Source organism: Sphaerodactylus townsendi, linkage group LG02 (assembly GCF_021028975.2).
Source record: "Sphaerodactylus townsendi isolate TG3544 linkage group LG02, MPM_Stown_v2.3, whole genome shotgun sequence".
Lineage (NCBI taxonomy): Eukaryota > Metazoa > Chordata > Lepidosauria > Squamata > Sphaerodactylidae > Sphaerodactylus > Sphaerodactylus townsendi.
Window position 1 is genome coordinate 182,599,821 of NC_059426.1, and position 24,014 is coordinate 182,623,834.

A 24,014-nucleotide genomic window follows, 5' to 3' on the forward strand; every position below is an offset into this window, starting at 1 on the left:
GTGTGAAAAGCTTTCCAGCTCTGAGCCCGGGGGATGCGAACAGCCAAGGAGAGACCTCCCTGGGTTGGGTGGGGCGTCTTGGTTCGTTTCTGGCAGGCGGGAAGAGAATGTTGCCCCGCTGTGAATAACCAGGGTGTGATCTGCAGTTGCCACAGTTCCGCTCGGTGCAAGAGGAAGACATCTTCCAGCTGAAAGACTGCCGCCCCGTCACGCCCTCCTCCGCCCTCTTTCCTCTGGCAAAGACCCCACAGTGCGATCACATCAGCCCTGGCATGCTGGCGTCCCTGGACAGGTGCGTGCTCTCCCCGGCGATTCTTTTCTTAGGGCCCCCTTCCGGTGGCAGGCTGTCGTCAGTTATTCGCCCCGCTTAGCAAACCTCGGCATAACAAAGGGCAAAAATGTAATAATATGAAAAATATTACATCAAAGTATTATTCATTCATACACCACATTCATACCTACAAACTCTCATCCAATTTATACCTCACTTACAGCATATCTAATTACAATAACTCTAGCTTGCTGTATTATCAAAAATAGCAAACTTGTTATTACAGAGAGGAATTGAGCAAACAATAACTTTTCACAAGATCTCTGCAGATTTCCCTTGGGAGCAGGCGGATTTCCAGGAATCCCCTGGAAATCTTGCCAGCACTGGGGTACTGTGTGGTTTCCGGGCTGTCTGGCCGTGTTCTAGCAGCATTCTCTCCTGACGTTTCGCCTGCATCTGGGGCTGGCATCTTCAGAGGATACAGCCCGGAAACCACACAGCACCCCAGTGATTCCGGCCGTGAAAGCCTTCGACAATACCTTGCCAGTACTGCTAGAGATCTTCAATTGTCATCCCAATATCCTCAATTAAGAGACTCTTTTAAAATCGTAAACAATGACCAATTGTTGCCGGTCAGCGGTAACCTTCTCACGTACACAGGCAGGTAGACGGAGCAAGTGACGAAGTTAGAGAGTCATTTCAACATCAAATTGATGTACTTATTCCATCCAAATAGATTCCACACGTGCACAAATTGGCATGAATGTGAATGTAGTCTGCGGTTAGACTCCACGCTTTTGGGGAACCTTTGTTTATTGCAGCCTGTGATCAGTGTGTCGCGCCCGGTGTGACACCCGTCCTCTTTCTCGCTGAGTTGGCTGAGAATTCACATACAGTGGAACCTCGGTTTTCATTGCCTTCGGTTTTCATCGGTTTCGGTTTTCATCGATTTTTTTCAGTGAAAAATTTGTCTCGGTTTTCATTGACTTGCCTCGGTTTTCATCGATTTTGCAGTAAGGTGCAGGGGTTTGTCGGGGAAAATCACCCGGACAAAGCTGTTGCAGGCCGTGTCTTAATGACAATGTCTTGCCCCATTTCAGACAAATCTTAAAGAGGCGTCAGAAACAGACCTCTTTGGACAGCTTTCTGGTGCGACATTGGTCCACTGGCTCTGAAGCTGGTCCTAGTGTTATTGTTTGTTACTGTTTTCAGCATTAACTATGTGAAATGAAATGAGACCTTTAATGGCATATCTGTTATACAATGGCATAGTGGTTAAGTGCTTGCACTGCCACTCACACGGTCAGGAGTTCGAGCCCCCCGTGGGTCAGATATTCTGGCAGCTGGCTTACGGTCAATTCAGCCATCCATCCATTCCTTGATCAGTAAATGAGTACCTAGCTCATAGCTAGGGGGTAAAGAATAGCCGGGGAAAGCAATGGCATTAACTATGTTTATTCACCAAAAATGTGTTTTTTGGTATGTTTTTTGGAGTTAACAAAGATGTAGGTAACGTCTAAATAAGCATTAACATACAAACCACGTAACCCACTGGCAGCCAATTTAAGTGTGGTATTTCTTATTTGTATAATAAGGAACAATGCTCATAACATACAATAATATAATTCACTGTTGTATCATCACACGAATTATTTTTCTCTTTTTTCATTCAATAATCTAAACTAAACTTTTTCTCTTTTTTCATTCAATAGTCCTTTCAAAGGTGTATCCACATTCATATAAATCCAAATTCATATAAATCCAAGTTCTTGCAATTGATAACAAAGTTCAGTCATAAATATTGCAGTCTTCAATTCATTGCTGGCAGGAACGCATCACACGAAATTGCGCTCTTCGGTGCCTTCATCAGTGCCAATTTGCCATTTACTTGTACATGAGGTGTTCTATAGGTAATAAACGCTTTCCAAGAAGCTGTTAGATCCTACCACACCTTCCTCTGGTAGCTGACTCTCACAGTGCAAAACCCAGGAAGGGGGCGGTCTCCTTCCATCTAATACAGAGAAAAATCCTAGAACGCCAAAGGGAGAAAACAGTCCCTTTGCACATGCTGATGAGATCAAATCCCAGAAGAAAAGCTAGCACCTTCTTGCCTGAGGTGGTTCCTTGGGAGTGTTAGACAGAGACAAGTTGAAATGAACCAATGAATTCTTGGATCCTGAAAGTAAGGATGTGAACAGTCCAATGAGCTTCTGGATCCTGAGAGTAAAACTTCAAACAGTCCAATAGCAAAACAGGGTGACATCTTCCAACGGCTGGGTGATCCTTGGGTGCTGGCAACAGATTCGATTAGCAAGTCCAAAGGGGGTCGTTGTCCTTATCAAAGGGTCCCAACCCCCGAAGGGCTCTGGGCGGTGAACAACATAAAATTCAAATACAGATAAACATAAAAAATCAAATATAAGTTAATCTCTAAATAATATAAATTAAAATGCAGCAATTAATACATAACATAACAATGCCCGCAAAATCCCTCTTAAACCCTCCCGAGAGGAGAAAAGAAAGGGTGGGCCCAACAGATGGTAATGGAACCTAATTCCATAAAAATGGAAGGGTGGGGGAGGGCACTTTCAGCGGCTGGACACTCCAAAAGCCCGGCGGAACAACTCCGTCTTGCAGCTGGAGGAAGGGTGTTCCACCTGGCAGCTGGCTTACGGTGAAGTAAGAAGGAGAAGTCGATCGATGGCTACCAATCTTGATCCTCCTTGATCTCAGATTGCAAATGCCTTAGCAGACCAGGTGCTCAGGAGCAGCAGCAGCAGAAGGCCATTGCTTTCACATCCTGCCTGTGAGCTCCCAAAGGCACCTGGTGGGCCACTGTGAGTAGCAGAGAGCTGGACTAGATGGACTCTGGTCTGATCCAGCTGGCTTGTTCTTATGTTCTTCTTATGATGTTGCTGGGAATGACCCTTGCCAGGACCCTTAGCCACAGCAGGCAGGATGAACGAGCGTCTGTCGCTGTCGTGTCCCTTTGGCCAGTCTCCGTGCTAAGCAAGAGAACGAGTCGAGCTCTGCTGTGGCTCTCCCATCCCTCCATTGCTGCCTCGGGGCCTCTCCCTCCGCTGACCAGGCAGGGGCCACCTTCCCCAACCCAGGAGAGCTCTTCTGTGTCCACAGGAAAGACCAGGACAAGCACGTCTTCCATCTGCAAAAGAACCTCAAGCAGCAGACCTGGAACAACGTGAAAAGGAAGTCGGTAAGTTCTCCTTTTGTGCATCAGCTTACTTTCCCCGGGTCCTCTAGCTCTGCAAGTCCGTCCCGGCGCAGGATTGGACGCCCAAGCGCCCCCCGTCTGGCAAGGGCCTGCCCACTGTGTCCTGCCGGCATCCTGGCAAGTGTGGCTACAGTGCTTTGCCCCGGGGCTGGCCTTAGGATCGCCGGGGTGTGCCGTGGTCGTCTCGGCATTCGTCCTTGTGGGGGGATTGCGGACCCTCCGTGAGCAGTCCCTGACTGAAAGAAGCATTTTCTCCCCTCCAGGGTGGGCCCAGCTTCAGTACGCCGACCTCTCGAAGAGCGAAGATCTTTACCTTTGATGAAGGTGAATGTGGGTTTTTGTCCCATCAGATCAGCCGTTGTTGTTGTTCTGGGTGTGTGTGTGCTGGGGAGGGCGGGCGTGGGTCTCTTCCAGCTGGGGGGGGGGGTGCTCAAGAGACCATGTCAGGACAGTCATATGATGGCCGGTGCCTGAAGGTGGCAGGCCTGCCCCAAGCTTCGTTCTTGGTGGCCAGGAGGCCTCGGGTGGGTGGCGCTCTCCTTTGCTAGAGTTGTGTGAGGCCCAAGATTTCCATTATTTACTGTGTGGATCATGGCCACAGTTGAAGAGCACTGTGGGTCACCAAATCCACAACCTTGAGATACAGTGACCAGTTGTCTAGCCAGGTCACACAGAGAACCACCGGCCTTGCGGATCACGCAGAGGGTCAGCCTGTTTCTTACTGAAATTATGTAGAAAGGTTTAAGAACAGGCTAACCCATATGAGTCTTTAAAAAGGGCTTGGACAGATTTATGGAGGAGAAGTCGATCTGCGGCTACCAATCTTGATCCTCCTTGATCTCAGATTGCAAATGCCTTAGCAGACCAGGTGCTCAGGAGCAGCAGCAGCAGAAGGCCCTTGCTTTCACCTCATGCACGTGAGCTCCCAAAGGCACCTGGTGGGCCACTGCGAGTAGCAGAGTGCTGGACTAGATGGACTCTGGTCTGATCCAGCAGGCTCGTTCTTATGTTCTTATGAGTCAGAAAGTGTTTGTCTGAAATGTCCCTGCGCCAGCCAGATTCAAGTTCAGCGGGACCAACAAGATTTTCAGGATCTCAGGCTGGGAGAGCCCACGCGTCCTCTCTCAGATACCGCGTTTCCCTGAAAATAAGACAGGGTCTTATAATAATTTTTGCTCCAAAAGATGCGTCACGTCTGATTTTCAGGGGATGTCTTATTTTTTCCCCCATGATTTTACGCCCCGCATGTGACCAGATCAGCTGTGCCGGGGAATCTGTAACTAGGGCTTATTTTTTGGAGTAGGGCCTATATTTCAAGCATCCTCCAAAAATCCTGAAAAATCATGCTAGGTCTTATTTTCGGGGAAGCAACTGGGGTGACTCAGCCATTCTTTTTCCTGGTCCTCCTCTTTCCCAGTTACCCAAACTGGCCCTAGAACCCCATCTCCAGCAGTCAGAGTTCTTCCACCCCCGTTTCTCCTGACCAGGAGTCTGCCACCTGTGGCTCTCCAGATGTGCATGGACTACAAATCCCATCAGCCCCTGCCAGCATGGCCAATTGAACGTCTGGAGAGCCACAGGTTGCAGACCCCTGGGCTAGTCACAGTTCTTCGGAGCTCTGTCAGCCCCACCTACCTCGCAGGGTGTTTGTTGTGGGGAGAGGAAGGGAAAGGAGATTGTAAGCCCCTTTGAGTCTCCTTGCAGGAGAGAAAGGAGGAATATAAATCCAATTTACCATATTACAATTCAGGTTTCTGACGAAGGTTTTCAGCTGCTAAAATCCAGAGTTGTATTTCTCGCCGGCCCCGCAAACTGTCCACTAAAGGACCGCAGAAATTTCTACCTTGTTGGGGTCAGGAGTCCTTCGTAGGCTGACCTGCCGTGGCTCCGGCTCCCCCTGGACTCAGAAGTCTCTCCCTGACAGCTGACTTAAGAAGAAGAAGAAGAGTTTGGATTTCTATCCCCCCTTTCTCTCCTGCAGGAGACTCAAAGGGGCTGACAATCTCCTTGCCCTTCCCCCCTCACAACAAACACCCTGTGAGGCAGGTGGGGCTGTGAGAGCTCCGAGAAGCTGTGACTCGCCCAAGGTCACCCAGCGGGCGTGTATGGGAGAGCACAGGCTAACCTGAATTCCCCAGAGAAGCCTCCACAGCTCAGGCGGCAGAGCTGGGAATCAAACCCGGTTCCTCCAGATTAGATACACGAACTCTTAACCTCCTACGCCACTGCTGCCCCCTTACAGTGAAGTCCTTGAAGAAGGGAGGACCGAAGGCGGGGAGGGGCTTCCCAGCCGCAGCCGAATCCTTCCAGCCAACCAGCCGCTCTCCTTCTGTTCCAGCAGCCCCAGCCCAGGTGAACGCGAGGCCGCTTTTCCCCGCTGAGAGAGGAGTCCCGTCTGACGAAGAAGAGGACGATGACTTGTATTTCTCCACGTAGCTCTGACCTCCTGCGCCTTCTCGTGCCTGGAACTCTTCTTCCTGATCCTAGTCAGGCAATTTAGGGTGTTTTTTTTCACTTCTCTTCAATGAATTATGCAGTCTGGGCCTGGCTTCCTTTCTTGAACTTTGTCTTGAGTTGTCTTCAGTTGCAGCCCAGTTCAAATTTTGGGTATGAAAGGGTACCAAATATAAGGGGAGGGTGTGTGTGCGCGTTTGACTGTGTCCCCTGAACCCCTGTTTATTGTCCCCTTTGATGTGGCCGCTCCCCTCCAGGAGGGGACAGAGAAGCAGCAACAGGGGACAGCTGTGTGTTTTTTTTAAGCAAAATAACATTTTAAAAATGGTTGTACAATAAACCTCCTCAAGCAGTTTGTAATACCAACAGACTTTTTAAAAAACAAATCAACAATGGTTGTATGTCTTTATATTAAATTTTGATTGGCTGGTGCCAGATGCAATTATAGATGCTGGTGTTTGGGAGGTAAAGCCCAGGGATGCAAACGGACATATTCCGGCCTCTGGCAGAGAGCTTGGACAGTGTGGCAGGTGAAGTCGGACTTGGAGAAGAAGAGGGGGAGGAGTTTGGATTTATACCCTGCCTTTCTCTCCTGTAAGGAGACCCAGTGGGGCTTACAAGCTCCTTTCCCTTCCTCTCCCCACAACAGACACCTTGTGAGGCAGGTGGGGCTGAGAGAGTCCTGAGAGAACTGTAACTAGCCCAAGGTCACCCAGCAGGAATGTAGGAGCGCGGAAACACATCTGGGTCACCAGATCAGCCTCCGCCACTCAGGAGGAATCAAATCCGGTTCTCCAGATTGGAGTGCACCTGCTCTTAACCACGACACCCCGCTGGCTGTGTGGGTCTTAAGTTCCAATCCCTGCTCGTGCCATGGGAGCTCTCTGGGTGACCCTGGGCCAGCCACACGCCTCACAGGACTGTCGTGAGGATAAAATGGAGGAAAGCAGAACGATGTAAGCCGCTTTGGGTCTCCGGTGGGGAGAAAAGTGGGGTATGAATGAAGTGAATTAAGAAATAAAAGTGTTCTCACTGCTTCTGGGACTGCCGGCAAGCGACCCTGACTTGCCACACAGGCGGACCCAATCGTTTCTGCCATCCCTGACGGGTCTCTGAGGGGTGGCCTCGGTGAGTCAGTAACACCAAATCAACGAACCCCTCCCCCCCACAAAGTTTTTCATTTATGGATTAAAAAAACCCAGGCGTATCCAAAAAAGCCTAATACACCAAGGGCCGGAAGAGTTAAATCGCATGAAGGGGACAGCAGTGGCGTAGGAGGTTAAGAGCTCGTGTATCTAATCTGGAGGAACCGGGTTTGATTCCCAGCTCTGCCGCCTGAGCTGTGGAGGCTGATCTGGGGAATTCAGATTAGCCTGGGCACTCCCACACACGCCAGCTGGGTGACCTTGGGCTAGTCACAGCTTCTCGGAGCTCTCTCAGCCCCACCCACCTCACAGGGTGTTTGTTGTGAGGGGGGAAGGGCAAGGAGATTGTCAGCCCCTTTGAGTCTCCTGCAGGAGAGAAAGGGGGGATATAAATCCAAACACCACCTCTTCTTCTTCTCCTTCTCCTCCTCCTCCTCCTCCTCTTCTTCTTCTTTTAAAATCTCTCACACCCCACACACACGCTCTGCTGTGCCGATTCCCAAACCCAGGTAGACTTGAGAGCCAGCGGAGTGGGAGAGGGAGAGGACATTGCGTGCCGCTCTGGCCAGCCTTAAGTGCAGTTCTTTCCTCCCTCCCCAATCCTTTCCAAGGCTTCCGGGACTTGGGACACAGGGGGTGGGGGGTGGGGGGCCGAAAAATTTATGTGATTTTTTTAAAACCTGGAAATGTTCAGTAACAGCCAAATGCAGCCAGTGGATTTCGGCTTTACCAAAAAAAAACTGAGTTAAAAACACTCGACATTTACTGATAAAAAATAACCGGTGCTCAACCCTACTGAGAACTATTTTCCCTCTTTCTCCTAGCAATGGTTCAGCTTGCTGGCTGGCATAGTGTGCCCACCTTGAACCTGCTCCTTTGCCAGCCCAGTTTCACCTGAGTCCAAGAGAAGGGGCCAGTCTGGGCCTTGGGAGGCCTGCGGGATCTGGCCCCGCCCTGCCCCAGGGCCCTTCTCTCCTGCTAGAGGGCCCGTGAGCCGGGCAAGGGGGGTGCCGGGGCGTCTTCTCTGAGGACTAGCGAGAAAGCTCAGCCTGAACTCACTCCCTGTTCTGTTCCAACGAGAGCCCTTTCGTGCCCTGCGTGGGCAATATCCAATGCTCGCTTGAATACTGAAGGAGCCCCACCTGCCAAAAGAGGTGAAGCAACAGCCAGGCTGATCGGTCGCCTAGACTCAACATCGGATGTATGCCAAATGTCCCACCCTGCCTTTCTCCTCAGGGGGCACCGAAGAAGAAGAGTTTGGATTTATATCCCCGCTTTCTCTCCTGCAGGAGACTAAATGGGGCTTACAATCTCCTTGCCCTTCCCCCCTCACAACAAACACCCTGTGAGGTAGAAGAAGAAGGAGAGTTTGGACTTATATCCCCCCTTTCTCTCCTGCAGGAGACTCAAAGGGGCTTACAATCTCCTTGCCCTTCCCCCCTCACAACAAACACCCTGTGAGGTAGAAGAAGAAGAGTTTGGATTTATATCTCTCCTTTCTCTCCTGCAGGAGACTCAAAGGGGCTTACGATCTCCTTGCCCTTCCCCCCTCACAACAAACACCCTGTGAGGTGGGTGGGGCTGAGAGAGCTCCGAGAAGCTGTGACTAGCCCAAGGTCACCCAGCTGGTGTGTGTGGGAGCGTACAGGCTAATCTGAATTCCCCGGATAAGCCTCCACAGCTCAGGCGGCAGAGCTGGGAATCAAACCCAGTTCCTCCAGATTAGATACACGAGCTCTTCACCTCCTACGCCACTGCTGCTCCGAAGTGACTCACAGAGTTTGCCTGCTCTCCACACAAGAATCTGATGAGGGAGATGAGCTTGAACGGTCACTCTGTCTGCTTCCGCCTCCCGAGAAAGCCTCTTCCGCTGGTTAGCCAAAAAAGTTGCAGACTTCCTCTCCTCTCCCACCCGACACTTCCTGTTTGGGAAAAACTGGCCTCTGTACATACATACATAAAACCTTTATTAGGCATAATACCAATATAACAACCAGCATTTTCCAGGCAAATGTTCCATACATAAAACCATCACAGGTATTATTCCAAAGTTCCTAAAAGGAACCTAGCTACAGAATTTAAAATCACAGAAGAAGAGTTGTTTAGTAGGAATGCCACCTTCCCAGCAACAGAGTATTCCTTAGACTTAGCAGGAAGAAGAGTCAAAAGCCTGGACCTAGCTTCTTCGTATTTGGGGCAATTAAACATTATATGTTCCATAGATTGCACCACTATGGAACAGTGGGGGCATTTCCGCTCTTGCGAGTCAATTTTAAGAAACCTCCCTTGGAGTACAGAACAAGGGAAGGAATTACAACGAGCCCTTGTGTATATCCATCTAAGCTTGGGCTCTTGGAGTATACTCAGATAGTCTGCCATCAGATTGGTTTTGAATTTGATGTTGAAAAAGAAGGGGGAACAGTTACTTCGCGCTTGGCCTTGTAGAACTTGTAGCTCCTGGTCAAGGAGTCGCCTTTTTAGTTGAAAAAAGAGTTCGGAAGGAGGTAGCATTTGTAAAGAGTCCCAGGAGAATCCCAGGGAAAGTATTTTAATTTCAACTGCCCGCCACCACTTAGATCCATGGAGCTGGGGGAGGATATGATTGATAAGGCTACCAGTGTCCGAATTAAAGCACAGGCGAACCCAGAACTTAAGGGTGGCCAGCCAAGCTTTCGTAACCAGAAGATGTTGTCCCGCTTCCAAACAGAGTGCAGCATAAGGAATGCAATGTGGCACTCCGAATATTTTGTATAAGAAGGCTGACTGAATCCTTTCAACTTTTTGGCTCCAAGCATTAATCCACAAGGGGATTCCATAGAGCAATTGAGGAATCGCTTTCATGTTAAAGACTCTAACTGCGGCAGGGATAAACCTATTGCCTTTTGTAAAGAAAAAGTTCTCCACACCCGCCACAGTAGCCCTACAAGCTGTCATGGCTAGGTCTCTGTGTTTATACCAACAGGCTTTATGATGGAAAACGATTCCTAAATATTTGCAGAACTTGACTTGTTCAACCAATGCACCATCTAATATCCATCTACTGGGTTTATAAGTGTTAGCAAATACAACCACCTTAGATGAACTGGCCTCTGTTCATTCTCTCCAGACAGGTCCTAGAGAGGAAAAGGGGATCCAGGACTAGAGACCAAAATAGTGTCTAAAGAACTTTATTTACATATCTTACAAAATAGGCATGTGACGGTAGTAAAGTGCATGTGTTTGGCACGGTTGCCAACGGAGAGCAGCGTCTGGTCACGTGACCCTCTCGGGCAACATCTGCTTGTCAAAGCTGTAGCGGAGGTAGCGGTAGATCTCTTCAGCCTTCTGCCGGGTGACCTGGGCCCGAGCCGCCAGCTCGCTTGGAGAACTAGAAGAGAGGAGAAGGGGAGTCACGGTGAGCCTTTGCAGCCGAGGGCAGGATTGGGGTCCAGGGATCTACAGACGGGACATGAGTACCTTTTCTCCTCCAGAGTCCTGGGCTACAGCAAGAGGGAAAACAAGGAAAAGGGATCCCTTTGTGACAGCAGATGATCAGCCTCAGGCTCAGCCCCTCTAGCTCAGGCAGATGCAAGCCTCTATAGCAAACTCTACGCTGGGGATCATTAGGAAAGGAGTTGATCATAAAACTGCAAGGATTGTCATGCCCTTATATAAAGCAGTGGTGCGACCGCACTTGGAGTCCTGTGTTCAGTTCTGGTCGCCACATCTCAAAAAGGATATCGAAGAGATAGAAAAAGTGCAGAGAAGGGCAACGAGGATGATTGAAGGATTGGAGCACCTTCCTTATGAGGAGAGGCTGCAGCGTTTGGGACTCTTTAGTTTGGAGAGGAGACGACTGAGGGGGGATAGGATTGACGTCTATAAAAATTATGCATGGGGTAGAAAATGTTGACAGGGAGAAATTTTTCTCTTTTTCTCACAATACTAGAACCAGGGGGCATCCATTGAAAATGCTGGGGGGAAGAATTAGGACTAATAAAAGGAAACACTTCTTCGCACAACGTGTGATTGGTGTTTGGAATATGCTGCCACAGGAGGTGGTGATGGCCACTAACCTGGATAGCTTTAAAAGGGGCTTGGACAGATTTATGGAGAAGAAGTCGATCTATGGCTCCCAACCTTGATCCTCCTTGATCTGAGATTGCAAATGCCTTAGCAGACCAGGTGCTCAGGAGCAGCAGCAGCCGCAGAAGGCCATTGCTTTCACATCCTGCACGTGAGCTTCCAAAGGCACCTGGTGGGCCACTGAATAGCAGAGAGCTGGACTAGATGGACTTTGGTCTGATCCAGCTGCCTTGTTCTTATGTTCTTATGTAACTGACCAACATGCCGTGGAAGGGGAACGGGAGTCTTTCCAGGCTTGCAACGGCCACTCTGGTTCCCCGGCTTCCCACCTCCGCCCACAGCCGCCGTCTCGTGACCATACCTGTTAGCCATCTCTTCCACAGAGCAGAAGCCGTGGCACAAGGCTAATGCCGCCACGTAGCTGACCCCAGGCATGCTCAGGTAGAAGCGGAGGGCATCCTGGCCGGGCCCCTGGACCTCTGTGGGCACCACGATGGCCGCGCCCTTCCGCTGCTCCACCAGCGCCAGCTCTTTCAGCAGCTCGGCCGTCTCTTCCTGGGAGGAGCTGAAGAGCACCCTGATCCCTCCGCGGAGGAAGGACGAGAGGAGGCTGTCGTAGTGCTTGGTCCTCTGGGTGCCTCTCTGCGCCTCTCCTGCAAGGCACAAAAGTCAGGCATCTCTAAGAAGTCGCTGGAAGCCTCTGAAAACTCAGTTTCCTTGCATTCACCTGGGAGGCCCGAGGTATGAAAGCACGTAGGCTGCCATTTGAGAAAACACAGCTGCAGTGGTGACCAACAGAAGAAAGCTTTCCTCATTAGGCACCGTCAGAGGGTGAGTGGTCGTCCGGGTATGCGAGATGGAAAAGTTTGGCAAGACCAACTGGTGGAGGTACTCACAATCACAATAGACCTTTATTGCCATAAGGTATACAAGCGTGAATATAGACCGTTATTAAATTTAAAAGAGTTGTACATGCCGTCTATGAGTAGTTTTACATTCTAAGATCACACTTCATTTATAAAAATATAACATAGATTAAAAAATTTTGACCATTCCATTGTACACGGAATTGTGAACAGATATAGTACAACTACACTTAAAAGGCAGGATTAAGATATTTCTAGCCATTCGTTATTCACAGCCTATTTACTAAAAAGGTATAACCTTCCCCAGGATCTATAAATGGTATATACTAATTAATGCTATAAATTAATTAAATTTCCATTAAAATGCAATAAATAACAATGAGCTCTTTGTATACACCTTCTATAATAACCCAGGAGTACCAGAGGTATAGAGTATTTCACATTTAAATATAATTTTATACTTGCGTATTTTACATACCTCTTAAGGACATGACTTGCAGCAAATAATTGGCTATTCTCCCAAGTGTAGAAGGATCATTACTGTTTAGCAATTTTGGGATTGATATTTTGGAAGGCACATTTCCCATTATCGGTAGTAATAAAGCTTCCCTCTGTGGGTTATATTTTGGGCAATAACATAAAATGTGGTCCAATGTTTGGTGGAGGTACTCATCAGACACAGAATCATAGAGTTGGAAGAAACCCCAAGAGCCATCCAGCCCAACCCCCTCCTGTGCAGGAACACACAGTCAGAGAACTACAGACAGATGGCCATCCAGCCTCTCTTTAAAAACCTTCAAACTCTACAAGGCAGTGAATTCCACTATCGAACAGCCCTGACAGTCAGGAAGTTTTTCTTAACATTTAGGTGGAATCTCTTTTTCTGCACTTTGAATCCATTACCCCGTATTCTAGTCTCTGGAGCAGCAGGAAACAAGCTTGCTCCCTCTTGGACATGGCATCTCTTCAAATATCTAAACATGGCTATCATGCCCCCCCCCCCCCGCCCCCTTAACCTTCAGAGGATCCTCTGAAGATGCCAGCCACAGATGCAGGTGAAAGGTCACAAGAAAATGCCACTAGAACACGGCCATGCAGCCCAGAAAACCCACAACGCCCCAGTGATTCTGGCCACGAAAGCCTTCGACAATAAACAGCAGTTTCATCAGCTGCTGTGGGTTTTCCAGGCTGTGTGGCCGGGGTCTGGTAGTTTTGGCTCCTAACATTTTGCTCCTCATCTATGGCTGGCATCTTACCACGACACCTCTGAAAATGCCAGCCATAGATACGGCTGAAATGTTAGGAGCAAAAACTATCAGACCACGGCCACACAGCCTGGAAAACCCACAACAGCCAGTTGGTTCAGCCTTACAATGCAGTGATTTTGGGGTTTTTAAGCAGCTTCGTGTGTCTTGCAGCCAAGGTGTAGGGCAGTGATGGTGAACCTTTTCGAGACCGAGTGCCCAAATTGCAACCCCAAACCCACATTTATCGCAAAGTGCCAACACGGTAGTTTAACCTGAATGCTGAGGTTTTCGTTTAGAAAAAACGGTTTGCTCCAAAGTGTGCATTACTCGGGAATAAGCTTGGTGGTAGTCGGTGGCTTTGCTTTGAAGCAAACGTGCAACTCTTCCAACGGGTGAATCACGACCCTAGGAGGGTTTACTCAGAAGCAAGCCCCATTGCCAGCAACCGAGCTTACTCCCAGGTAAAAGATCACGCTTTAGTTTAACAGTGCTTAACAGGGTTACCTACACTACTTCCCCAAAACTAGGTCTTAGGTTTAATGCTAATAATCGAGCCCAGCGGCTCAGGCCAGCCTAGATGTGTGTGTGTGTGGGGGGGCAATTCCCCCCCCAACATGATGAACTCTGTTTGTGCGTGCCCACAGAGAGGGTTCTGAGTGCCACCTCTGGCACCCGTGCCATAGGTTTGCCATCACTGGTATAGGGTAATATTGTTTCGTTTGTACAGGTGAAAGCAAGTTCTCCTCTCAGTGTGGTGATACCAAATGGCTGACTAAACCGAAGCCAGCCAGCCCCCCCCCCCGCCCTTCTCTCCTCCTCCCACTGCTGCCTGTAGCCCCCACGTCCTGCTAAGACAGCGAAGCAGAGGCTCTGGCAGCCGTGGGAAGACCTACCTGGCCAGACACCCACCTGCTTTGGCTCTCTCCTTCTCAATCAGCACACAGATCCTGTCGAACGTGCTCTTCAGCTGCTGCGCCCGCTGGGCCGCCTTGCTCCGCTGAGCCCCGTTCAGCAGCTCTGCCTGGCTCATCCTCTCCACCGCCAGCCGGTTGCTGATGATGTAATCGCAGCTGCCCAGCGGACACACCTGGACCTTGACGCCGTGAGCGGCCTTCAGGGTGGAGATGACGCTGGGCCCGGAGGAGATCTCTCGGCTGTCCACCAGGATGCAGAGGGGCGCTTGGTTCCCCAGGGAGCCCCAGGGCGGCCGTGCAGAAGAGGAGGGAAAGGGGGCCATCCGAGGCTCTGGAGACACTCCCAGCTGAAAAGAGCACAGGAGACAATCACTAACCAGGTTGCCAACCTCCAGGTGAGGCCTGGAAATACAGCTGACACGTCCCCCGTTTTGGCAGCTTTGGGGGGCGGAATCGACAGCACTACTCCCTGCTGTAGATGCCCAAATCCCAGTCTCCAACCCCAAGCCTCCAGGTGTCAGCAAGGCCAATCACTGAGCACGCCTAGATCAGCCAATCCCAACTGCTGGACCTCCACCACGGCACCCAAATCCAAATCCAAACCTTTATTAGGCATAAAACCGGTGCCAAGAATTTCAAATACAATAAAAAGATCATTATTGCTCAACTTGCAGTACACAGAGTAAAAATATAGCAACAGCTTCAGAGATTTCAACATTAGAGTTATTTAGAAGCTTAGCCATTTTTATTTTATCGGAAAGGAGCATAAATCCTGTTGGTAATACAGTTCTCAAATCAGCTCTGATGTTGTTGTATTTTGAACAATGAAGCAGAATATGAGAAAGTGTATCAGTTGTATCCGGACAAAATCGACAGCAACGCTCATTTTGTGGAATACCAGAGAAGCGACCTTGAAGATGTACTGACGGAAAAGAGTTACACCTTGCTCTAGTCATGACCCATCTGCAATTGAAATTAATAAGTTGTTGCAGGTATAAAGCAGGGCTAGATTTCTGAGGGATACACCATGGCACCCACCTGGTGCCTGTAGAAACTGGGCAGGCCTGGCTCCACTCGGTTCAAAATGCGGCTCCTCGGGTCTTGATGGAGGCCCCGTGGAGGGCACACATTCGGCCTATGCTCTATCAGCTGCACTGGCTCCAGGTGGAGCACCGAATACGATTCCAGGTTTTAGTGCCGATGGTCTGGGACCAGCATACCTGCGAGGCGGCCTCTCCCAGAGGGTCTGGAGCTCTACCGGTAAGAACCTGCCGGGAGTCCCCAGCCCGAAAAGTGTCCAGCTGCCCTCAACTACAGCCAGGCAGAGGTGGGATCCAGCCGGTTCTCACAGGTTCCCGAGAGTAGGTTACTAATTATTTGTGTGTGCCGAGAGGGGGTTACTAATTGGTGATTCTGCCACGTGATTTTGGCCTTAGTTATGCCCCTCCTCTCAGCAGTAGCGCGCAGAACTTGAAGCAGTCTAGCAGGAGGTGCACCGGCGTGCGTGGCAGCCTGCGCCTGCGTGCATTCGTTTCCCGCCCAAGGACCGGCGCAGCGGCTGCATCCTTGCCACAGCCCCGCCCAGGAATGCCCCGCCCCCGGAATGCCCGGCCACGCCCCCGTCGTGCCCAGCCCAGCCCCATTGGCGCTACGCCACAGTTTGAATCCCACCACCATGGGAACCTGTTACTAAAATTTTTGGATCCCACCACTGCAGCCAGGGCTTTTCCGACCCGGGCTCCAGCCTGATGGAACGCTCAGTCCAGTGACATGAGGGTCCCGTGGGACTCATTTCAATTCCACAGGGCCCGTAAGATGCAGCTGTTCCGCCAGGCCTACAGATGAGGGCAGCGAGGGCTGACGTTTCAATCATTGCTAGCCTCCCTTCCCACCCCGTGTGTTGTTTTGCAACATTTAGGATAGGGTTGAGACATCAAGAATCATAGACTTGGAAAAGACCTCAAGGGCCATCCAGGCCAACCCCCTGCCATGCAGGAACACACAATCAAAGCACTCCTGACAGATGGCCATCCAGCCTCTCTTTAAAAGCCTCCGAAGAAGGAGACTCCACCACACTCCGAGGCTGTCCAACAGCCCTGACTGTCAGGAAGTTTTTCCTGATGTTTAGGTGGAATCTCTTTTCCTTCCCCTTGAACCCATGACTCCTGGTGCAGGTCTCTGGAGCAGCAGAAAACAAGCTTGCTCCCTCACCAACATGACATCCCTTCAAATATAAGAACATAAGAACAAGCCAGCTGGATCAGACCAGAGTCCATCTAGTCCAGCTCTCTGCTACTCGCAGTGCCCACTAAACATGGCTACCACGTCTCCTCTTAACCTTCTCTTCACCAAACCAAACATCCCCAGCTGCCTAAATCTTTCCTCGTAGGGCATGACGGACTCCAGACCTTTGACCATTTTGGTTGCCCTCCTCTGGACCCGTTCCAGCTTGTCAATTTCCTTCTTGAATTGCAAAGCCCAGAACTGTGCACAATATTCCAGGCGAGGTCTAACCAATGTAGAATTACATCCCTCGATCAAGAGACTATATTCATATTGATACAGCCCAAAATTGCATTTGGCTTTTTGGCTGCTGCATCACACTGCTGATGCATGTTCTTTTTGTGGTCTACTAATCCCAAATCCCTTTCGCATGTAATGTTGTCAAGCCAGGTGCCACCCATCCTATATAGAAGTTCCATCATGATTTAATTATGCACCCGTGTATGCAGGCTTTAGAGTATACCATATTTTATTATGCATGTTACTACGTACTCTATATTTTAGGATGTCTATTTCGTGACGTAAACTGCTCTGAGCCTGCTGCAGCAGAGAAAGTTTTAAAAAGATTTAAAAGATTTTTAAAAATGGGGTCGATTAAAGAGAACATGAGAAGGTCACTAAGTATCATGATTTGAAAATCGAGATTATTAGGACTAATAAAAGGAAACACTTCTTCACGCAACGTGTGATTGGTGTTTGGAATATGCTGCCGCAGGAGGTGGTGATGGCCACTAACCTGGATAGCTTTAAAAGGGGCTTGGACAGATTTATGGAGGAGAAGTCGATCTATGGCTCCCTATCTTGATCCTCCTTGATCTCAGATTGCAAATGCCTTAGCAGACCAGGTGCTCAAAGAGCAGCAACGGCAAGAAGGCCATTAGCACCACATCCTGCACGTGAGCTCCCAAAGGCACCTGGTGGGCCACTGCGAGTAGCAGAGAGCTGGACTAGATGGACTCTGGTCTGATCCAGCTGGCTTGTTCTTATATTCTTATGAGATTCAGTGACTACGGAACAAACCAGCTGAGGTCATCCCAGTGGTCATCAGCACCCTGAGAGCCGTCCCAAAAACATGATGGCTACACTTGAAATATCTTCAAATTGACAAAATCTGTTAGATTCAGAAGGCAGCCCTGCTGGGATCCGCATGAATGCTGCATGACAACGTCATAGGCTTCTGGGGTGAGGCTTGAATTGTAACGAAAGGCCAACAAACAGCTAAAGAACTGGCAGGTGTGACATGGAACAAAATTAAATAATAATACCTTTAATGAACTTTGGGGATCTCCAACGAGGGGTTCAGTCTTGCTGGAGCCTTTGCTCGGAGGTTGGAAGTCCAGCTCTCCTGCCAGGGAACCCTTCAGGTCCAGCAGGAACTGGGTTCTGCCCTCCAGGTTCTTTGGGCTGGAGTTCCTGCGCTGCAGGGAGCTGTCCAAAGACCGTGACGAGACTGAGCGGCCGCCAGCCCCAGGTTTTGAGTTGGGCAGTGCTTCCACCAGTGTTTCAGAACGGGCGCTTCCTTCCTCTTCGCTAGAGTCGTCCACAATCAGAATCCGGGAGGGCTTCCTTTGCCGCCCTGGCGCCCCCCGAGGCTCTTCCGCACGGGCTTCTTTCTGCTTTCTCCTGCGCCGGGTGCAATACTGCTTCCTCCCCTCTACAAAACTCTCTTCTCCTAACAGGTCAAAGTTGAGGCCAATTTCCTCTCCTTCGCTGGAGCTGCCTTTGGGCTGCCTCTCCTCCTCCTCCTCCTCCTCCTCGCCTTCTTGGACACAGAAGCTGTCCACCAAGTAGCTCTCGTCCTGCTCTGGAACCTGGAAAGACAGTTGGACTCGGGCTGTTATTTGCACTCCTCTTATTTATTTATTTGTTTGTTTGTTTGTTTGTTTGTTTATTTTAAAGAATTATCCTGCCCATCCCCGAAGGGCTCTGGGCGGCAATACAGAAACATACAACCCCAATTAAAACAGCCATAAAATCCCAGATAGTATAAAACATCAATACAATTACAGAAGCAGCCTTAAAGTAAACAAGATGATGACTTAAAACCCCTTTTTAATCCCTGGGTGGCCAATCAAAAGGACGTTAGCCCAGCTGGCCTCCAGGAAAGGCCCGGTGGAAGAGCTGTGTCTCACAAGCCCTACGGAAAGCACTCAAATCCCGCAGGGCCCTGATATCATGCGCAGGTCCTGATCAAATCCCGCAGGGTCCTGATCCCCTCCTTTGCATGCCACCCCTCCCTCCCTCCCCTCCCCTTGCATGTCATCCCTCCCCTCCCTCCGCTAGGGTGGGTGGGCCATGTCCAGATGCCGGGGCCCCTCCCCCTCCTTTGCATGCCACCCATTACTCCCTTCCCTCCCTCCCCTTGCATGCCACCCCTCCCTTTCCCTCTCCTCCCTCCTACCACCAGGTAGGGGCCAGGAGAGAGTCAGCCCTGGCCCTAGTCGAGGCCAGCCGGATAGTTTTCGGGCCAAGGATCACCAGTAGGTTCTCCTCTGAGCAGCAGTGGCATAGGAGGTTAAGAGCTCGTGTATCTAATCTGGAGGAACCGGGTTTGATTTGCAACCGCCTGAGCTAATGTGGAAGCTTATCTAGGAGCATTCAAGATTAAGCCTGTGCACTCCCACACATGGCAGCTGGGTGACCTTGGGCTAGTCACAGCTTCTCGGAGCTCTCTCAGCCCCACCTACCTCACAGGGTGTTTGTTGTGAGGGGAGAAGGGCAAGGAGATTGTCAGCCCCTTTGAGTCTCCTACAGGAGAGAAAGGGGGGGATATAAATCCAAACTTTTCTTCCTCTTCTTCTACCTCACAGGGTGTTTGTTGTGAGGGGGGAAGGGCAAGGAGATTGTAAGCCCCTTTGAGTCTCCTGCAGGAGAGAAAGGGGGGGGATATAAATCCAAACTTTTCTTCTTCTTCCAAGGAGCGGAAGGACCTAATTGAGCAATGTGGGGAAAGGCGGGCCCCCCTCTTAAAAGGGGAAGCAGGAGAATGAAGTCCTGCTCATTAGAGATTCACTTTAATTGTCCCGCACCCCCACAGGGGGGATTGTACCACACTTACAAAGATACCGTTGTTTTGTTCTTGGGGTACAAACTTTCTAGCCTCTCACAGGGGTGTGGGAAGTAGCTGCCTCTTGTGGGGGGAAGCAAGAGTTGGGTTTAGCCTCAGGGTTCTGGCACTTTTCCTTTTTATTAATTGAAAGGAATGAACAGCAGAAAACAGTCCAGAAGCTCATGGAACTTTACAACGGAAGCTTCTGGCGTCCCTGAAATCCTGAAAGGCGCTTTTGGGGCCGGAGGTGTTCCCGGGGCTCCAGCGAGAGATCCTCCCCCGCCGCTCCCCTGGGTGAAAAAGCCACAACTAACCCACCCCTCAATTTGTCCTCTGACAGAAGAATGCGGGGAAAAACCCCCACTGGGCTCAACGAGGCTGAGGTCAGCGAAACAGACTAGCATCTCAAATGAAGCCTCCGAAGGGATGTTGTGAAACTATTTGTTATGTTTGTTGAGATATTTTTATTTATTTACGGTTAACAACCAGAACTACAATAATTCATAGAAGGCCAAACTCCAGACTATTTGCAAACAAAGTGGTAAGAAAGTTAAAATATAACATACAACATAGAACTTATTTTAACCTTCCTCTAAAAGAACCGATGGTCTCTTATCCACCTGCTCTCCTGTATTCATTTACTAAAACACAAAACCCAGCTACGTTACTGGGGATTCTTTGGTCCTCACCCAACAGCAAATAGTTCAATTTCCATTTACTGTCTTTTGCAGTCCATTCAGTCAAGTTAGGCCCAGAATTTCTTGTCTAAGCTTATCATATAGAGGCCACTTAAGCAACTTGTGTTCAAGCGAGTGAAACTATTTCAATATTCTCATCCCAACAAGGCTGGGGGAGGGGGAGGAAAAGCTATTCCACAGCACTTGTGAATCCAGACAAATCCTGCGTCCCGCTCTGTCTCCCTCCTTCCTCATTTGATTCCCTACCTGTGAGAAAACAGCTGCCGGGTCGAACGGCTTGCACAGAGTCTTGCGCTGCTTGCAGATGGCGGGGCTGCGCACAGATTTCAGGTAAACGGCCTGCATCTCAGACTCTGAACAGAAAGGAACAAAAGCGGTTCAGTGGAGACTGTCAGCATCGTGCCCAAGAGGAGTTCAGTGCTCTCTCTGAAGAGCCTGCTGGGTGTAGATCCACACCTGTTACGAAGCCCATTCCTGTCACAAGAAGAGGCTGCGCAAAGACACAGACACCCCCCGCCCCCACACACACACACATAAATGGATATGATCGGCATGGTGAGCCGCTCTGAGTGCCACAGAAAGGCCCTTTGGCAGCCTCCTGATCCCATCTCAACCTCTTCCATTTTCACACAGTCAGACCAACCCCCTGCCAGCTTCCAGGCCCCAAAACCAAAGCCGGCAGCACCTGGCCCAGCCGGGAAGATGGCACAGGGCCTCGCCCCGTTTTCCCCAGGTCACATAAACACACAATGCCAGGCGGCAGGGATGGCCCTAGTTAAGAACATAAGAACTAGCCGGCTGGATCAGACCAGAGTCCATCTAGTCCAGCTCTCTGCTACTCGCAGTGGCCCATCAGGTGCCTTTGGGAGCTCACGTGCAGGATGTGAAAGCAATGGCCTTCTGCTGCTGCTGCTCCCGAGCACCTGGTCTGCTAAGGCATTTGCCATCTGAGATCAAAGAGGATCAAGATTGGTAGCCATAGATTGACTTCTCCTCCATAAATCTGTCCAAGCCCCTTTTAAAGCTATCCAGGTGAGTGGCCATCACCACCTCCTGTGGCAGCATATTCCAAACACCAGTCACACGTTGCGTGAAGAAGTGTTTCCTTTGATTAGTCCTAATTCTTCCCCCGGCATTTTCAATGAATGCCCCCTGGTTCTAGTATTGTGAGAGAGTGATTATAGTTGATTGAGATGCATTCCTAGCTTCATGTGCTTGCTACAAAATATATGGGCAGTGATTGCATCTAGTTGATTGGGATGCATTCTTGCTTCAATGTAATCGCTACAAGATGTATGCATTCAAGCCTGCTATATGTTACTTACTGCTATAAGGGGACATTCTTTCCTTAATCTCTGGCTTCACATGCTTTATAGATAACTAGGCTTACCCCTGACATCTTCTGTTCCAGTGGGAAATGGGATGTTTCCATAACTCCGTGGGGGTAGGTGGCCAGACAGGTGGCTTTATCTCTAACTGTCGCTGACTTTGGTGCACCTCGGCTCTGAAGTAACTCTTTCTCACATTCTTTGGGAAAACGGGAGGGGGGTTCCTGGGTGGTCGCCCATCCGAGGGCTAACGAAGGACTAAACCAGCTTAATTTCTGAGATGTGATCATAGAATCATAGAGTTGGAAGAGATCCCCAAGGGCCATCAAATCCAACCCCCTGCCATGCAGCAACACACAATCAAAGCACTCCTTTATGTACACTGAGAGCATATGCACCGGAGACAAATTCCTTGTGTGTCCAATCACACTTGGCCAATAAAGATTCTATTCTATTCTATTCTATTCTTCTATTCCTGACAGATGGCCACCCAGCCTCTGTTTAATAGGCCTCCAAAGGACACTCCACCACACTCTGAGGTAGTGCATTTCAATGTCGAACAGCCCTGACTGTCAGGAAGTTCTTCCTGATGTTTAGGTGGAATCTCTTTTCCTGCACCTTGACCCCGTTACTCCTGGTCCTAGTCTCCGGAGCAGCAGAAAACAAGCTTGCTCCCTCACCAACATGACATCCCTTCAAATATCTAAACTCGTGGTGGCGAACCTTTGGCACTCCAGATGTTATGGACTACAATTCCCATCAGCCCCTTCCAACATAGCCAATTGGCCATGCTGGAAGGGGCTGATGGGAATTGTAGTCCATAACATCTGGAGTGCCAAAGGTTCACCACCACTGATAAACATAGCTATCATGTCACCTCTTAACGTTCTCTTCACCAAACGAAACATCCCCAGCTCCCTAAGTCTCTCCTCGTAGGGCGTGAACTCCAGGCCTTTTACCATTTTGGTCGCCCTCCTCTGGACCCATTCCAGCTGGTCAATATTCTTCTTGAATTGCGGTGCCCAGAACTGTACACAATATTCCAGGTGAGGTCTGACCAATGCAGACTGGAGAGGTACAATTACATCCCTTCACCTAGACGCTATACTCCTATGGACGCAGCCCAGAATCGCATTGTATCCGATCCGTCCAAAGCTGCCAAATAAGGTCCTCGGATAATGACCCTTTACCAGAAAACACGGAGGGTTTCCCCACACGTACCGTTTAAGCCTTGCATGATCTGTGTCTCATCATTCAGAAACTGATGGAGGGAGGAACTCATCAATTCATTCTCCGAGTTCGCCGTCTCATCGGAAGAAAGCTCCACGGCTTCGTCATCAGAAACTTCTGCCTCCTCGTCTATGAACTGCTGGGCTGCACTCTGCATAGAAGAAATGAAGACTGCTGTTCTGCAGCGGTACCAGATGCACTTCTGGTACCACTGCAAAGAGCAGCAGTGACGTAGGAGGTTAAGAGCTCGTGTATCTAATCTGGAGGAACCGGGTTTAATTCCCAGCTCTGCCACCTGAGCTGTGGAGGCTTATCTGGGGAATTCAGATTAGCCTGTGCACTCCCACACACGCCAGCTGGGTGACCTTGGGCTAGTCACAGGTTCTCGGAGCTCTCTCAGCCCCATCTACCTCACAGGGGGTTCGGGGTTCGGGGGGAAGGGCAAGGAGATTGTCAGCCCCTTTGAGTTTCCTGCAGGAGAGAAAGGGGGGATATAAATCCAAACTCTTCTTCTTCTTCTACAAGGCCCGCCCTCCTCGAGACGGCAGAAGGGCCTCCAGCCATGTTGGTCTGAAACCCACAAAGCACTCCACAAAGCAAGGTGTAAAGAAAGCGTGTTTTAATTTATTACATTATTACGTTGATATAACGGTAGCCATTTTGCATGGTTTTTAGAATCAAAAATGTCTTGTCTGTTTCGCTTATTCTATCAAGGTAACAAAAATGGCAAAACGAGTTAATCGGAATAGCATTCCTTTCAATTTCTGTAACTGTTCTAACAGCTGTTGCTATGGTTTAATTAATGTTCTGAACTTGGGAGGTCCTGAAACCCTGTAAGGACCTCCTCTTCCAAGGATGAAGAAGAAGAAGAAGAAGAGTTTGGATTTATATCCCACCTTTCTCTCCTGTAGGAGACTCAAAGGGGCTGACAATCTCCTTGCCCTTCCCCCCTCACAACAAACACCCTGTGAGGTGGGTGGGGCTGAGAGAGCTCCGAGAAGCTGTGACTAGCCCAAGGTCACCCAGCTGGCGTGTGTGGGAGTGCCCAGGCTAATCTGAATTCCCCAGAGAAGCCTCCACAGCTCAGGCGGCAGAGTGGGGAATCAAACCCGCTTCCTCCAGATTAGATACACGAGCTCTTAACCTCCTACGCCACTGCTGCTCCTGGATCTGGACATATATTGGGGAGAGTTTAATTAATGTGATGATTTCATTAGTTTAACGAGGGGTAG

The 24,014-nt window shown here is 49.8% G+C and overlaps 2 protein-coding genes across 3 annotated transcripts in view; one reads left to right on the forward strand and one right to left on the reverse strand.

The window, feature by feature from the left end:
* The first annotated feature begins 125 nt into the window (after positions 1–125).
* MIS18BP1 (MIS18 binding protein 1) lies at positions 126–6,389 on the forward strand. Of its 2 annotated transcripts, none has more exons than XM_048486202.1 (4): positions 126–292; positions 3,407–3,485; positions 3,767–3,827; positions 5,842–6,389. In XM_048486202.1, the coding sequence occupies exons 1-4, from the start codon at positions 273–275 to the stop codon at positions 5,937–5,939; spliced, it is 258 nt and encodes an 85-aa protein (XP_048342159.1). In that variant the 5' UTR covers positions 126–272; the 3' UTR covers positions 5,940–6,389. The 2 variants fall into 2 exon arrangements, with proteins under 2 accessions (XP_048342159.1, XP_048342160.1); XM_048486203.1 differs by having other exon boundaries at positions 5,845–6,389.
* A 3,864-nt stretch (positions 6,390–10,253) lies between these two features.
* The window catches only part of LOC125426443 (Fanconi anemia group M protein-like), a 34,270-nt gene continuing 20,509 nt past the window's right edge, over positions 10,254–24,014 (reverse strand). Inside the window, exons 5-10 of the mRNA XM_048484702.1 lie at positions 22,774–22,993; positions 20,471–20,577; positions 17,743–18,288; positions 14,190–14,541; positions 11,529–11,820; positions 10,254–10,469 (exon numbers count right to left, since the gene is read on the reverse strand). Coding sequence (XP_048340659.1) covers positions 10,355–10,469; positions 11,529–11,820; positions 14,190–14,541; positions 17,743–18,288; positions 20,471–20,577; positions 22,774–22,993 — 1,632 coding nt within the window. The 3' untranslated portion in view covers positions 10,254–10,354. The remainder of the gene's footprint in view (positions 10,470–11,528; positions 11,821–14,189; positions 14,542–17,742; positions 18,289–20,470; positions 20,578–22,773; positions 22,994–24,014) is intronic.

Bases quoted from the DNA above. Each gene is read 5' to 3' on its own strand.
- MIS18BP1 (XM_048486202.1), top strand. From the start codon at position 273: ATGCTGGCGTCCCTGGACAG. The intron at 293-3,406 runs GTGCGTGCTCTC...CTGTGTCCACAG, and splicing joins ATGCTGGCGTCCCTGGACAG to GAAAGACCAGGACAAGCACG. The intron at 3,486-3,766 runs GTAAGTTCTCCT...TCTCCCCTCCAG, and splicing joins ACAACGTGAAAAGGAAGTCG to GGTGGGCCCAGCTTCAGTAC.